This window comes from Oncorhynchus mykiss, chromosome 1, assembly GCF_057628025.1.
Source record: "Oncorhynchus mykiss isolate SJ-2025 chromosome 1, ASM5762802v1, whole genome shotgun sequence".
Lineage (NCBI taxonomy): Eukaryota > Metazoa > Chordata > Actinopteri > Salmoniformes > Salmonidae > Oncorhynchus > Oncorhynchus mykiss.
Window position 1 is genome coordinate 74163952 of NC_143022.1, and position 16119 is coordinate 74180070.

General features: G+C 46.2%; 1 protein-coding gene and 1 long non-coding RNA gene across 2 annotated transcripts in view; both read left to right on the forward strand.

The window, feature by feature from the left end:
- The window catches only part of LOC149985636 (uncharacterized), a 240540-nt gene that overhangs the window by 105577 nt on the left and 118844 nt on the right, over positions 1-16119 (forward strand). The gene's annotated exons all lie outside the window — the stretch shown is intronic.
- Positions 14102-16119, forward strand: part of ccdc85a (coiled-coil domain containing 85A) — a 37585-nt gene continuing 35567 nt past the window's right edge. The window contains exon 1 of the mRNA XM_021610738.3: positions 14102-14751. Within this exon, the coding sequence (XP_021466413.3) occupies positions 14521-14751 (231 nt within the window). The 5' untranslated portion in view covers positions 14102-14520. The remainder of the gene's footprint in view (positions 14752-16119) is intronic.

Sequence of the window (16119 nt, forward strand, 5' to 3'; positions counted from 1 at the left end):
TCTGTTTTGTATTTATTTAGTATGGTCAGGGCGTGAGTTGGGTGGGCAGTCTATGTTTGTTTTTCTATGTTTTGGGGCATTTCTATGTTTTCGGCCTAGTATGGTTCTCAATCAGAGGCAGGTGTCATTAGTTGTCTCTGATTGAGAATCATACTTAGGTAGCCTGGGTTTCACTGTGTGTTTGTGGGTGATTGTTCCTGTCACTGTGTTTGTTGTCACAGGATAGGACTGTTTTGCGGTTTCACATTTCTTGTTTTTGTTAGTTTGTTCATGTGTAGTGATTTATTAAAACATGAATAACCACCACGCTGCGCTTTGGTCCGCTTCTCTTCCTCCTACAGACGAACGCCCTTACAGAATCACCCACCACAACAGGACCAAGCAGCGTGTCAACAGGCAGGAGCAGCAGGAGAAGCAACAGCGGCTGCAGGAGATACGTAGTAAGGAATTCTGGACATGGGAGGAAATCCTCGACGGGAGAGGACCCTGGGCTAAGCCAGGAGAATATTGCCGCCCCAAGGCCGAGCTGGAGGCAGCAAAAGCAGAGAGGCGGCATTCTGAGAAGCAAGCACGGCGGCGCGGACGGAAGCCCGAGAGTCACCCCCAAAAATTTCTTGGAGGGGGGCACAGGGGGAGTGTGGCAGAGTCAGGAGTCAGACCTGAGCCAACTCCCCCCGTTTATCGTGAGGAGCCAAGGAGGAGCTCAGAACCAGAGCTGGTGTTGGAGGTGAGCGAAGCAGAGACTGTGAAGGAGTTAATGGGGAAATTGGAGGAGAGTGATATGAGGGACTTGCTGGTTTGGTGCATGAGGCACGACATTCGCCCGACGGAGCGTGTCAGGGATTTAATGGCACCGGGGTCAGCTCTCCATACTCATCCTGAGGTGCGTGCGAGGGGTCTGGTGAAGACTGTGCCAGCCTCACTCACCAGGCCTCCTGTGCATCTCCCTAGCCTTGCACGTCCTGTGCCATCTCAGCACTACAGTGCTCCTAGCAGTGCTAACTGTGGCGGGCGTGGTGCTGGTCAGGCACCGTGTTATGCAGTTGTGCGCACGGTGTCCCCAGTACGCGTGCTTAACCCGGTGCGCTACATCCCAGCTCCCCACATCTGCCGGGCTAGGGTGAAGATCCAGCCAGGGCGGTTGGTGCCAGCCCTGCTCTCAAGATCTCCAGTACGCCTTCACGGTCCGGTCTATCCGTCACCACCTCCACGCACCAGCCCTCCGGTGGCAGCCCCCCGTACCAGGCTGTCTCTCCGGCCCATCCTTACAGGGGCTCCCTCCTCTCCAGCTCTGCCGGAGCCTCCCGCCTGTCTGGCGCCTCTGCCGGAGCCTCCCGCCTGTCCGGCGCCGCTGCCGGAGTCTCCCGCCTCTCCGGCGCTACCAGGGCCTTCCTTTTCTCCAGCGTTGCCGGAGCTTCCCGTCTGCCCAGCGCCAGCTGAGCTTCCCGTCTGCCCAGCGCCAGCTGAGCTTCCCGTCTGCCCAGCGCCAGCTGAGCTTCCCGTCTGCCCAGCGCCAGCTGAGCTTCCCGTCTGCCCAGCGCCAGCTGAGCTTCCCGTCTGCCCAGTGCCAGCTGAGCCTCCCGTCTGCCCAGCGCCGCCAACGCCGCCCGTCTGCCCAGCGCCGCCAGCGCCGCCCGTCTGCCCAGCGCCGCCAGCGCCGCCCGTCTGCCCAGCGCCGCCAGTGCCGCCCGTCAGCCAGGGGCCGCCAGTGCCGCCAGTCAGCCAGGGGCCGCCAGTCAGCCAGGGGCCGCCAGTGCCGCCAGTCAGCCAGGGGCCGCCAGTGCCGCCAGTCAGCCAGGGGCCGCCAGTGCCGCCAGTCAGCCAGGGGCCGCCAGTGCCGCCAGTCAGCCAGGGGCCGCCAGTAAGCCAGGGGCCTCCAGTGCCGCCAGTCAGCCAGGGGCCGCAAGTCAGCCAGGGGCCGCCAGTGCCGCCAGTCAGCCAGGGGCCGCCAGTCAGCCAGGGGCCGCCAGTGCCGCCAGTAAGCCAGGGGCCGCCAGTAAGCCAGGGGCCGCCAGTGCCGCCAGTCAGCCAGGGGCCGCAAGTAAGCCAGGGGCCGCCAGTGCCGTCAGTCAGCCAGGGGCCGCCCGAGCAGCTGCCCCTCTGTCCAGAGCAGCTGTCGCCCCTCTGTCCCAAGCTGCTGCCGCCCCTCTGTCCCGAGCTGCTGCCGCCCCTCTGTCCCGAGCTGCTATCGCCCCTCTGTCCCGAGCTGCTATCGCCCCTCTGTCCCGAGCTGCTATCGCCCCTCTGTCCCGAGCTGCTATCGCCCCTCTGTCCCGAGCAGTTGTCCCTCTGTCCCGAGCAGTTGTCCCTCTGTCCCGAGCAGCTGCTTCACCTCTGTCCCGAGCTGCCCCTCTGTCCCGAGCAGCCCCTCTGTCCAGTGGGGTCATTGAGAGGGGTGGTCATGGTGAGTAAGCCAGGGAGGCGGACAATAAGGCGGACTAAGACAATGGTGAAGTGGGGTCCGCGTCCCGCGCCAGAGCCGCCACCGCGGACAGACGCCCACCCAGACCCTCCCCTATAGGTCAAGGTTTTGCGGCCGGAGTCCGCACCTTTGGGGGGGGGTACTGTCACGTTCTGACCTCTATTTCTGTTTTGTATTTATTTAGTATGGTCAGGGCGTGAGTTGGGTGGGCAGTCTATGTTTGTTTTTCTATGTTTTGGGGCATTTCTATGTTTTCGGCCTAGTATGGTTCTCAATCAGAGGCAGGTGTCATTAGTTGTCTCTGATTGAGAATCATACTTAGGTAGCCTGGGTTTCACTGTGTGTTTGTGGGTGATTGTTCCTGTCACTGTGTTTGTTGTCACAGGATAGGACTGTTTTGCGGTTTCACATTTCTTGTTTTTGTTAGTTTGTTCATGTGTAGTGATTTATTAAAACATGAATAACCACCACGCTGCGCTTTGGTCCGCTTCTCTTCCTCCTACAGACGAACGCCCTTACAGAGCTAAAGAGTAGAGCTGCCGCTTTCAAGGATCGGGACTCTAATCTGGAAGCATATAAGAAATCCCGCTATGCCATCCGAAGAACCATAAAACAGGCAAAGTGTCAACATAGGACTAAGATCATATCGTACTACACCGGCTCCGACACTCGCCGGATGTTGCAGGGCTTGCAAACTATTACAGACTACAAAGGGAAACAAAACCGAGAGCTGCCCAGTGACACGAGCCAACCAGACAAGCTAAATTTCCTTTTATGCTCGCTTCGAGGCAAGTAACACTGAAACATGCATGAGAGCATCAGCTGTTCCGGACGACTATGTGATCATGCTCTCCGCAGCCGATGTGAGTAAGACCTTTAAACAGGTCAACATTCATAAGGTCCTAGGGCCAGATGGATTACCAGGACTTGTAATCCGAGCATGCGCTGATCAACTGGCAAGTGTCTTCACTGACATTTTCAACCTCTCCCTGTCTGAGTCTGTAATACCAACATGTTCCAAGCAGACCACCATAGTCCCTTTTCTGAAGAACACTAAGGTAACCTGCCTAAATGACTATAGACCCATAGCACTCATGTCTCTAGCCATGAAGTGCTTTGAAAGGCTGGTCATGGCTCACATCAACACCATTATCCCAGAAACCCTAGACCCACTCCAATTTGCATACCGCCCTAACAGATCCACAGATGATGCGATCTCTATTGCACTCCACACTGCCCTTTCCCACATGCATGGACAAAAGGAACACCTATATGAGAATTCTAATTCATTGACTACAGCTCAACGTTCAACACCATAGTGCCCTCAAAGCCCATCGCGAAGCTAAGGACCCTGGGACTAAACACCTCCCTCTGCAACTGGATCCTGGACTTCCTGACAGGCTGCCCCAGGTGGTAAGGGTTGGTAACAACACATCCGCTACGCTGATCCTCAAAACGGGGGCCCCTCTGGGATACATGATCAGTCCCCTCCTGTACTCCCTGTTCATTCATGACTGTCAGGTTCGACTCCAACACCATCATTAAGTTTTCCAATGACACAACAGATCACCGACGACAATAAGATAGCCTATAGGGAGGAGGTCAGAGACCTGGCCGTTTGGTGGCAGGACAACAAACTCTCCCTCAACGTGATCAAGACAAAGGAGATGATTGTGGACTACTGGAAAAGGAAGACCGAGCACGCCCCCCTTTCTCATCGGCGGGGCTGTAGTGGAGCAGCTTGAGAGCTTCAAGTTCCTTGGTGTCCACATCACCAACAAACTAACATGGTCCGAGCACACCAAGACAGATGTGAAAGGACACGACAAAACCTATTCCCCCTCGGGAGACTGAAAAGATTTGGCATGTGTCCTCAGATCCTCAAAAGGTTCTACAGCTGCACCATCAAGAACATCCTGACAGGTTGCATCACTGCCTGCTATAGCAACTACTCGGCCTCCGACCACAATTCACTACAGAGGGTTGTGCGTATGGCCCAGTACATCACTGGGGCCGAGCTTCCTGCCATCCAGGACCTCTATACCAGGCCTTGTCAGAGGAAGGCCCTAAGACTCCAGCCACCCTAGTCATATACTTTTCTCTCTGCTACGCATGGCGAGTGGCACCGAAGCGCCAAGTCTAGGTCCAAGAGGCTTCTAAACAGCTTCTACCCCCAAGCCATAAGACTCCTGAACATCTAATCAAATGGCTACCCAGACTATTTGCATTGACCCCCCCCCTCCCCCTTTTCCCCCCTGCTGCTACTCTCTGTTATTATCTATGCATAGTCACTTTAAAACTCTACCTACATGTGCATATTACCTCAATTACCTCAACTAACCGGTGCTAACATTGACCAGTGCCCCTGCACATTGACTCTGTACCCTCTGTATATAGCCTAGCTATTGTTACTTAAAAATACATTTAAAAAGGTAGTTTTTTCATTTGTAGTTTTTTAAACTGCATTGTTGGTTTGAGATTGTAAGTAAGAATTTCACTGTAAGGTATTCGGCGCTGTTGTATTCGGCGCATGTGACAAATACAATTTGATTTCATTTAATAGCTGCGCAGAGACGGCAACCAGGCTACTCTTGACCTACAGTATATAGCTTAACAATAGCTATTCATTCTATGGTCTCCTTTTTTATTCTTTCTACTGTTGTTAGGTCATTTGAATTGTAGGTTAAGTCTGTCACACCAATGACTAGGTAGGTGTTGGCAGTAGACCTGTAGTAAACCTTTTGTATACAGTAAATCTACCTGTTCCTTTTCTTTGCTTACATTTGGCACCTGCACTTTTGGACAGTGGTAAATAAAATCATCCACTCCTCAACACACCTTACTTCCTGCTTTGTTCCTGCCATGAAGACCACCTCTCTGTCCACAACACTATGTTGTAGTGTTCATTAGTGAGTTATTGGGCTCAAATATTTATGATGAGTGGTCAAAATCGGCCCAGTCACGGAATCAGAGCTCATTTTAATGGTCATTAGAGCAACTAAATATCTTCTACTATGGCAGAGTAGTCATGGAAAATCTGAGACAAAGGGCAGAAAAAGCTGGAACATTAGTTGGCCTACATTGTGGGAGGCAACCTGTCTGTCTTGAGTAACAGTTTCCAACCTTTTCCGTTCAGAGGCTCACCAATTCACTGTCAACAGCTCTCGAGGACCTCCATTCCCAAAGTCACATCATTTATTTACATAAAATATCTTGGCAGTTACATTTTTTCAATGTTATCAGTGAATGTAACAGATAAATGCCTAATAATATTGTTATTATTATAAACCATTTACATTGTGAAAAGTAACGAAAAATTTGAAAAATTGCTTATAATGCCATTAATACTCCCAACAGATATTATTTTTAGAAGAAATAATTTGATAAATAACGAAACAAATTGCCGACTACCTGCAGTACCGCCACGGACCCCCAGTGGTCTGTGGACCACAGATTGAAATCCATTGGTCTAGAGCAGGGATGGGCAACTGATGCCGGTGGGGGTCACAAAAACATCTAAACTCATCATGAGGTGCCGCAGTGGCTGGCGGGTCTGCGCATCCACATCCATACCCACACATGCAATCAGATCTTTAGCCTTTTGGGGGCCCTAAGCAAAAACATTTTTTGGGGGGTCCTCACACCTTGCAAATAAAACATTTTAGCGGCCCCGTTCTTGATAGCGGAGAGAAAACGTATATACGTTTTCAGAGTTAATTTTAGTAATTCGACTATGATTACTACAGTGCCTTGCGAAAGTATTCGGCCCCCTTGAACTTTGCAACCTTTTGCCACATTTCAGGCTTCAAACATAAAGATATAAAACTGTATTTTTTTGTGAAGAATCAACAACAAGTGGGACACAATCATGAAGTGGAACGACATTTATTGGATATTTCAAACTTTTTTAACAAATCAAAAACTGAAAAATTGGGCGTGCAAAATTATTCAGCCCCTTTACTTTCAGTGCAGCAAACTCTCTCCAGAAGTTCAGTGAGGATCTCTGAATGATCCAATGTTGACCTAAATGACTAATGATGATAAATACAATCCACCTGTGTGTAATCAAGTCTCCGTATAAATGCACCTGCACTGTGATAGTCTCAGAGGTCCGTTAAAAGCGCAGAGAGCATCATGAAGAACAAGGAACACACCAGGCAGGTCCGAGATACTGTTGTGAAGAAGTTTAAAGCCGGATTTGGATACAAAAAGATTTCCCAAGCTTTAAACATCCCAAGGAGCACTGTGCAAGCGATAATATTGAAATGGAAGGAGTATCAGACCACTGCAAATCTACCAAGACCTGGCCGTCCCTCTAAACTTTCAGCTCATACAAGGAGAAGACTGATCAGAGATGCAGCCAAGAGGCCCATGATCACTCTGGATGAACTGCAGAGATCTACAGCTGAGGTGGGAGACTCTGTCCATAGGACAACAATCAGTCGTATATTGCACAAATCTGGCCTTTATGGAAGAGTGGCAAGAAGAAAGCCATTTCTTAAAGATATCCATAAAAAGTGTTGTTTAAAGTTTGCCACAAGCCACCTGGGAGACACACCAAACATGTGGAAGAAGGTGCTCTGGTCAGATGAAACCAAAATTGAACTTTTTGGCAACAATGCAAAACGTTATGTTTGGCGTAAAAGCAACACAGCTGAACACACCATCCCCACTGTCAAACATGGTGGTGGCAGCATCATGGTTTGGGCCTGCTTTTCTTCAGCAGGGACAGGGAAGATGGTTAAAATTGATGGGAATATGGATGGAGCCAAATACAGGACCATTCTGGAAGAAACCCTGATGGAGTCTGCAAAAGACCTGAGACTGGGACGGAGATTTGTCTTCCAACAAGACAATGATCCAAAACATAAAGCAAAATCTACAATGGAATGGTTAAAAAATAAACATATCCAGGTGTTAGAATGGCCAAGTCAAAGTCCAGACCTGAATCCAATCGAGAATCTGTGGAAAGAACTGAAAACTGCTGTTCACATCCAACCTCACTGAGCTCGAGCTGTTTTGCAAGGAGGAATGGGAAAAAAAATTCAGTCTCTCGATGTGCAAAACTGATAGAGACATACCCCAAGCGACTTACAGCTGTAATCGCAGCAAAAGGTGGCGCTACAAAGTATTAACTTAAGGGGGCTGAATAATTTTGCACGCCCAATTTTTCAGTTTTTGATTTGTTAAAAAAGTTTGAAATATCCAATAAATGTCGTTCCACTTCATGATTGTGTCCCACTTGTTGTTGATTCTTCACAAAAAAATACAGTTTTATATCTTTATGTTTGAAGCCTGAAATGTGGCAAAAGGTCGCAAAGTTCAAGGGGGCCGAATACTTTCGCAAGGCACTGTATAAGTTTAGATATCTGGCTAGACTAACATTTTTTTTTGCTGACATGGGCTAATTGAGTGACTATCAGTGACTGACATAACAAGAGAAAAACTGCTGATGCACAACCAAATTTCAAAATTGTGCCTTGGTGTATTCTGCTATTCTAACTCTCAACAGTAAGGCCAGTTGCCCATCTCTTGCCTAGAGACTAATGGCACAGGGGTTCCCAAACGTTTAATTTCAAGGCACCCTAAATATAATTAGGGCTACATAAATGCAAACCATTTTTTGCTCACATTTTCCACCTTAGGCCTACTTCCTGGATCCAGTCCCATGCTGCTTTTGACTGAACGTTAAGATCAAATTCATAAACACGCGCTCACTTAAACATCGCTATATATTCATATTCGTGGACTAATTTAAGCTACTTCTATCCGATGCCTTCATTGCCTTTTCACGCTTGACCATTACATTTAAAAAAAAGAAAGTTCATTTGGAAGTTGTATGGAAGCCCGTTCCTGCCATGACAAAAAAATTATTGGACTACGCGTTATGAGATAGGAAGTCATTATTATGAGATTATGAGATATTATGAGATATGTACTGTAAGTAACAATTATGATATATTATACAAAGGGTGGGTCTAATTCTGGATGCTGATTGGTTAAAACCGTATTCCAGCCGGTGTCTAGTCCACAAGTTACCACCAGCTAAATCTGTGATGTTGAAATGCTTATTTACTCTGTTCCATCTGACTGCGAAATCCACTGTCTCATCAGCTCAGCCAGGCAATTTATATATTAGATCCACACTCTAAAATGCATTTAGACTTTATCTCCCATTTCATTGTAAAAAGCATCTGGACATTATCTCCACTTTCTTTTAGACTAGATTTTGGTTTTGAACCATGGAGATTTGTAATAACCTTGTTGTCTGTCTCTCCGACATTTGCAACATTGTTTGAGTATTGAAATTCGATCTCCAGCTGTACTATGTAATGAACATGTTGAGAGTCAGGACGTGACAGACAGGCTGGCAGCTTTTCTCAGCCAGTCAAAATCATGAATCTGCATAATGTTTATGGGAATATAAGAAGACATGTTAATAGAAGAACAATACATGCAGATAGTTGACTGTCATTACAGTTTCAGTTTGAAGCGATTGTATTAGCTGTGTAGTTGGCTATCTCTTCTGAACAGTGAGATAGAAAATGTTTTATGCCAGGTGAAATCGCACATCATTAGCTCATTGTTGTGGATGTATTCCCCCCCAAATCACTAGGAAACAGCTTAAACAAATGCAAATGCAGCTACTTTGCTGTTATTCTGGGATACACTGTTTGACGTGACTGTGTTAGCCAAAGTTGTCTAGCTAGCAAGCAAGGGAGAAGAACATTGCCAGCCATCATGGCAACGTAACATTTAGAACAAACAACTGGGTCGTGTCCATAGATTTAGAACACAATGACTTAATGACTGGGTCTCTTCTCTAGCAACCGAGCCGGCTTGGGTGCTAACCCTAGATTTGTGTCGGGACTATATCTCGTGGAAGGATGAAATGGTATGAATAAATTCATCAAAATAACGTTTTTAATGAAAATATGTCAATTATTATTTGAATATGTTGGTAACCTTTGTATAAAAGTGATAATGTCGTCGAAGCCAGTGTTTGGAGGATATATTGGTAAGGTTTTAGGGCCCTCAACTTCATCTCAGGCCTAACAACACCCGTGCCACTATATTCTCCAAATACCGGCTTCTCTGGCATTATTACTAAAGTAAGTCATTGTGAGTTAGAATCTCATTATTCTGATTTACTAAGTCACAATTATCAGATTGTAAGTGTCACGTTGTCTTAAGATTGGAGACAAGCTCAGGAATACAAAATAGTAAAAAAAAAAAAAATCTCCAGCCAAACAAAGGGCGAGGTGTAAACCTCTAAATAATACATGGGACGAGACCCATAAAACAAGTGCACAATAACACGCAGCATGGAAGCCGATACAATAGCACAGATACTCACAGGACCAACGGACATGGTAACAATAACCGACAAGGACAATGGGAAACAGAGGGCACATACAGTTGAAGTCGGAAGTTTAATAGATTTAGGTTGGAGTCATTAATACTCGTTTTTCAATTTTTTGTTAACAAACTATAGTTTTGGCAAGTCGGTTAGGACATCTTCTTTGTGCATCTGTCTGCAATTGTTTGCAGACAGATTATTTCACTTATAATTCACTGTATCACAATTCCAGTGTGTCAGAAGTTTACATACACTAAGTTGACTGTGCCTTTAAACAGCTTGGAAAATTCCAGAAAATTATGTTATGGCTTTTGAAGCTTCTGATAGGTTAATTGACTTAATTTGAGTCAATTGGAGGTGTACCTGTGGTTGTATTTCAAGGCCTACCTTCAATCTCAGTGCCTCTTTGCTTGACATCATGGGGAAATGAAAAGAAACCAGCCAAGACCTCAGAAAATAAATTGTAGACCTCGACAAGTCTGGTTCATCCGTGGGAGAAATTTCCAAACGCCCGAAGGTACCAAGTTCATCTGTACAAACAAGCGACCATCGTCCTGAAGCCCCGGTTGAACCTCCGGAAATAGTTGGCTTACCCCAGGAATCGCTGGACTGCTTTCACGGAGTTGAGGATGAGCCATGACCTGACTGCGCTGACGCGTTGCTCCTCCATCTCCCCTCCATCCGTGGATATGCTGGAAAAACAAACACTTATCTTGTTTTAACATATAGATCATGCTACAACAGTCTACCCAGCACAGACCTGACTAACGAGACATGCTGGGCGCGGTCAGCAGAATAGACCAAAGTCTATATAAACCACTATGCCCCGTTCCAGCAAAGGCCTTGAAGACTGAAGGAGCATTAGACAGGCCAAAAGGCATTAAGAGATATTCGTAATGGCCCGTTGTCGTGGAAAAGGACGTCTTCCATTTGTCGCCTGCACGAATGCGCACCAGATAGTAGGCGCTCCTCAAGTCCAGTTTCGTAAAGTACTGCACCCCATGTATTTGTTCGCTGATGGTTGGGATGAGGGGTAAAGGACAGCTGAATTTAACGGTGGCTTTATTCAGAGTTCGATAATCAATGCAGGGGTGCAGTCCCCCATCTTTCTTTTTAACAAAGAATAGTACCGGGAGGATCCGTGACAGAAAGTCGTTATTATAAGATAGTATGTCATAATTAGGAGATAGTAAGTCATAATTAGGAGATAGTAAGTCATAATTAGGAGATAGTAAGTCATAATTAGGAGATAGTAAGTCATAATTAGGAGATAGTGAAACATTAAATATTCCTGCAGGTCGACCCCTTTTAAAGGGGGAATTTTTATGTCTCTGGACACAGAGACATAAAAATGGTATCCATGAGTTCATCTGACTCTGCCAAAATCCCGAAGTATATTTTTCATAATTTAAAAGTCCAAAAATGATGTACCAATCCCAGGTTGCCCCTTTAATGGGTTATAACTAATTAATTTAAATTAATCACACACACACACACACACACACACCTGTGATTCATGTGATACAGTTTGCATAAACATATCTCATAATAATGGCGGGAACAAGCTTTCATATACAAAACCACATTCCTGCCACCCCAAAAAATTATCTGATTAAGAGTTATGAGATAGTAAGTTATTATTATGAGATAGTAATTCATAATTATGAGATATGTAAGTCATTATTATGAGATACTAAGTCCTAATTATGAGATTGTAAGTCATTATTATGAGATATGTTAGTCATAATTATGAGAAAGTAAGTCTGGATCCTGGACATTGGACATTGAACAGTCCCTTTTAAAGGGCAATCTGGGATCCCAACCAATCCCAACAAAGCACTCTCCCCGCCACTTAATTTGGTAAACAGCTGAGGAAGGGGGCAGGATAAATGTAACCACTCAAATAAACTCAGCAAAAAAAGAAAATGTCCCTTTTCAGGACCCTGTCTTTCAAAGATAATTCGTAAAAATCCAAATAACTTCTCAGATCTTCATTGTAAAGGGTTTAAATGCTTGTTCAATGAACCATAAACAATTCATGAACATACACCTGTGGACCGGTCGTTTAGACGCTAACAGCTTACAGATGGTAGGCAATTAAGGCCACAGTTATGAAAACTTAGGACACTAAACTGGCCTTTCTACTTACTCTGAAAAACACCAAAAGAAAGATGCCCAGGGTCCCTGCTCATCTCCGTGAACGTGCCTTAGGCATGCTGCAAGGAGGCATGAGGACTGCAGACGTGGCCAGGGCAATAAATTGCAATGTCCGGACTGTGAGACGCCTAAGACAGTGCTACAGGGAGTCAGGACAGACAGCTGAACGTCATTGCAGTGGCAGAACACGTGTAACAACACCTGCACAGGATCGGTGCATCCGAACATCACACCTGTGCGACAGGTACAGGATGGCAACAACAACTGCCCAAGTTACACCAGGAACGCACAATCCCTCCATCAGTGCCCAGACTGTCCGCAAGAGGCTGAGAGAGGCTAGACTGAGGGCTTGTAGGCCTTTTGTAAGGTAGGTCCTCACCAGACATCACCGGCAACAACGTCACCTATGGGCACAAACCTGCAATCACTGGACCAGACAGGACTGTCAAAAAGTGTCACTGACGAGTTACGGTTTTGTCTCACCAGGGGTGATGGTCAGATTTGCATTTATTATCAAAGGAATGCGCATTACACCGAGGCCTGCACTCTGAAACGGGATCGATTTGGAGGTGGAGGGTCCGTCATGGTCTGGGGCTGGGGCCGGTGTGTCACAGCATCATCGGACTGAGCTTGTTGTCATTGCAGGCAATCTCAACACTGTGCGTTACAGAGAAGACATCCTCCCCCCTCTTGTGGTGCCCTTCCTGCATTCTCATCCTGACATGACCCTCCAGTATGACAATGCCACCAGCCATACTGCTCGTTCTGTACGTGATTTCCTGCAAGACAGGGATGTCAGTGTTCTGCCATGGCCAGCAAATAGCCCGGATCTCAATCCCATTGAGAACGTCTGGGACCTGTTGGATCGGAGGGTGAGGGCTATGGACATCCCCCCCAGAAATGTCCGGGAACTTGCAGGTGCCTTGGTGGAAGAGTGGGGTAACATCTCACAGCAAGTCTGTGGAACTTGTTCAGTTTATGTCTCAGTTGTTGAATATTGTTATGCTCATTCAAATATCATTCAAATATTTACAAGTTAAGTTTGTTGAAAATAAACGCAGTTGACAGTGAGAGGACGTTTCTTTTTTTGCCAAGTGTACATAGACGCAAGAACTCTCACTGTCACACCCTGATCTGTTTCACCTGTCTTGTGCTTGTCTCCACCCCCCTCCCGTGTCCCCCATTATCCCCTGTGCATTTATACTTGCGTTTTCTGTTTGTTGCCAGTTCGTCTTGTCCCGTTAAGTCCTACCAGCGTGTTCCTGTGCTCTATCTTTAGTTATTCTTAGTGTTCCCAGTTCTGACCTGTCCTGATCCTGCCTGCCGTCCTGTACCTGCCTGACTCTGATTTCGACTACGACCCTTTGCCTGCCTTGACTTACCTTTTGCCTGCCCCTTGTACTATCTAAAACTCTGAGACTCGCACTATCCACCTCCTGTGTCTGCATCTGAGTCTTAGCCTGAGTCCTGAAACTCAGATATTGATGTGAGGACTGACCATCCATGAGATCAAAATTATATGTTTATGTATAATTATATGTTTTGAATCTCTCTCTCTCTCTCTCTCTCTCTCTCTCTCTCTCTCTCTCTCTCTCTCTCTCTCTCTCTCTCTCTCTCTCTCTCTCTCTCTCTCTCTCTCTCTCTCTCTCTCTCTCTCTCTCTCTCTCTCTCTCTCTCTCTCTCTCTCTCTCTCTCTCTCTCTCTCTCTCTCTCTCTCTCTCTCCCTCTCTCAATGTGTAATTGACTATAGAATATGCATAAGGTTATCATTGAAAATTGAAGAGGGCCTGATGCTAAGGCAGGTAGCCTAGTGGTCAAGGTCACTGGTTCAAATCCCTGAACCGACTGGGTGAAAAGCACTTAACACTAATTGCTCACGAAATTCGCTTTGGATAAGAGTGTCTGCTAAATGAAAATTCAAGTGCACATTGGATTAATGTGATACAGATCACCTTTCCTTTTTTTTGGTGGCAGGAAGAGCTTCCATAGTAGACATTTTTATGCTGACCAATATCTTCACAGGGTTTTCAATCTTAATAAAGTCCCCACTAGGCCTAGTTATATGATTGAAAACCTGATTAATACAGTTTTGTGCAAAATGTATTGGTTTACAAGGATAAAATCCTGCAGCAGATGGCGCAAGAAGACAACGCGTCCTCGCCACTCAACCCCTGAGGGAGAAAGGGAGAGAGAGAGAGAGAGAGAGAGCACCGTTGCTTCTCGAGATGCATCTGTAGCCACTACTTCTCCCTTCTGGCCGAAGCGCAGGAGCAGGAGAGCCATAGGCAAAGGCTTTATGTGCGAGGCAGCAGGCATGCCCAGAAACAGCCCACGAGCCGGCGATGGGCTCTCCAGAAGAGACCGCGTGCGGACTACTTTGAGAAAGGCGGGAATATAGGAGAGCGCTGCTTGTCTTGGATAGCTTTAAAATGGGCGTTAGATCAATCTGGACGTTAGATAAAGAGTGTACATTTGGGTAAGTGCAGGTGAGGAGTTACGTTTGGGTGGCTTTTGCACTGAATTAGTAGGTTACCGTCGTAGTGTTATCTTCTCATTGGAGTAGGCTAGCCTAAATTCAACGATGGAGAAGGGGACGCAGCCCCAGCTGATGGCCAAGAGCGCAGAGAGTCCAGCGGATGAACTCTCCAAGGTAAGCGACGAGGAGCTGGTGAAGTGGAGGAAAGAGGAGCTGGTGCGGCGGTTACGGAGGGCAGAAGCCGAGAAGATGGGCGTCATGCTTGACCACGGAAATTTGATCCGGGAGGTGAACCGGCGACTCCAGCAGCACCTGACAGAGATCCGGGGTTTGAAGGTGAGGCAGGTGTGATGTTGATAATGCTGGGCGCACAAGTTTGCGCACTGCTCTATGGATGTCTGATGGATTCCTGATGAAAAAAGCCATGGTCTAATTATTATTATCATTCATGCGTTAAAAAAAGCTGTAATTTACCACTGCAAACTCCTTAAAAATAACAACGGTAGGTGGTTTGAATGTAGCAAGGTAGTCTTCAAGTGGTTTACATAATTCAACCCAATGGACCACTTGTTGCTTGTATGCTTATCATAAGAGCTGGAACTGCTGAAGATATGGAGTAGCCCTTGCCTGCAGTCGAAATGACGTGTCCCCATGGGTGGAATGTTATTAATATTTTTTTTATAATAAATACATATTATTACAAAAATAAAAAATAATCCTGTGTTTCTATGTCAAATTGGTTTTGTTATATTTTAGTCTTCTGTGATGGACAGTTGAAGTCTGAAGTTTACATACACCTTAGCCAAATACATTTTAACTCAGTTTTTCACAATTCCTGACATTTAATCCTAGTAAAGATTCCCTGTCTTAGGTCAGTTTGGCTCACCACGTTATTGTAAGAATATGAAATGTCAGAATAATAGTAGAGAGAATGATTTATTTCAGATTGGATTTCTTTCATCACATTACCAGTGGGTCTGAAGTTTACATACACTCAATTAGTATTTGGTAGCATTGCCTTTTAAATGGTTGAACTTGGGTCAAACGTTTTGGGTAGCCTTCCACAAGCTTCCCACAATAAGTTGAGTGAATTTTGGCCCATTCCTCCTGACAGAGCTGGTGTAATGGAGTTAGGTTTGTAGGCCTCCTTGCTCTCACACACTTTTTCAGTTCTGCCCACAAATGTTCAATGGGATTGAGGTCAGGGCTTTGTGATGGGCACTCCAATACCTTGGCTTTGTTGTCCTTAAGCTATTTTGCTACAACTTTGGAAGTACCCATTTGCGACCAAGCTATAACATCCAGACTGATGTCTTGAGATGTCGCTTCAATATATCCACATAATTGTTCTACCTCATGATGCCATCTATTTTGTGTAGTGCACCAGTCCCTCCTGCAGCAAAGCACCCCCACAACATGATGCTGCCACCCCTGTGCTTCACAGTTGGGATGGTGTTCTTAGGCTTGCAAGCCTCCCCCTTTTTCCTCAAAAAATTATGGCCAAACAGTTCCATTTTTGTTTCATCAGACCAGAGGACATTTTCCCCAAAAGTACGATCTTTGTCCCCATGTGCAGTTGCAAACCATAGTCTGGCTTTTCTTATGAAGGTTTTGGAGCAGTGGCTTCTTCCTTGCTGAGCGGCCTTTCAGGTTATGTCGATATAGGACTTGTTTTACTGTGGATATAGATACTTTTGCACCTGT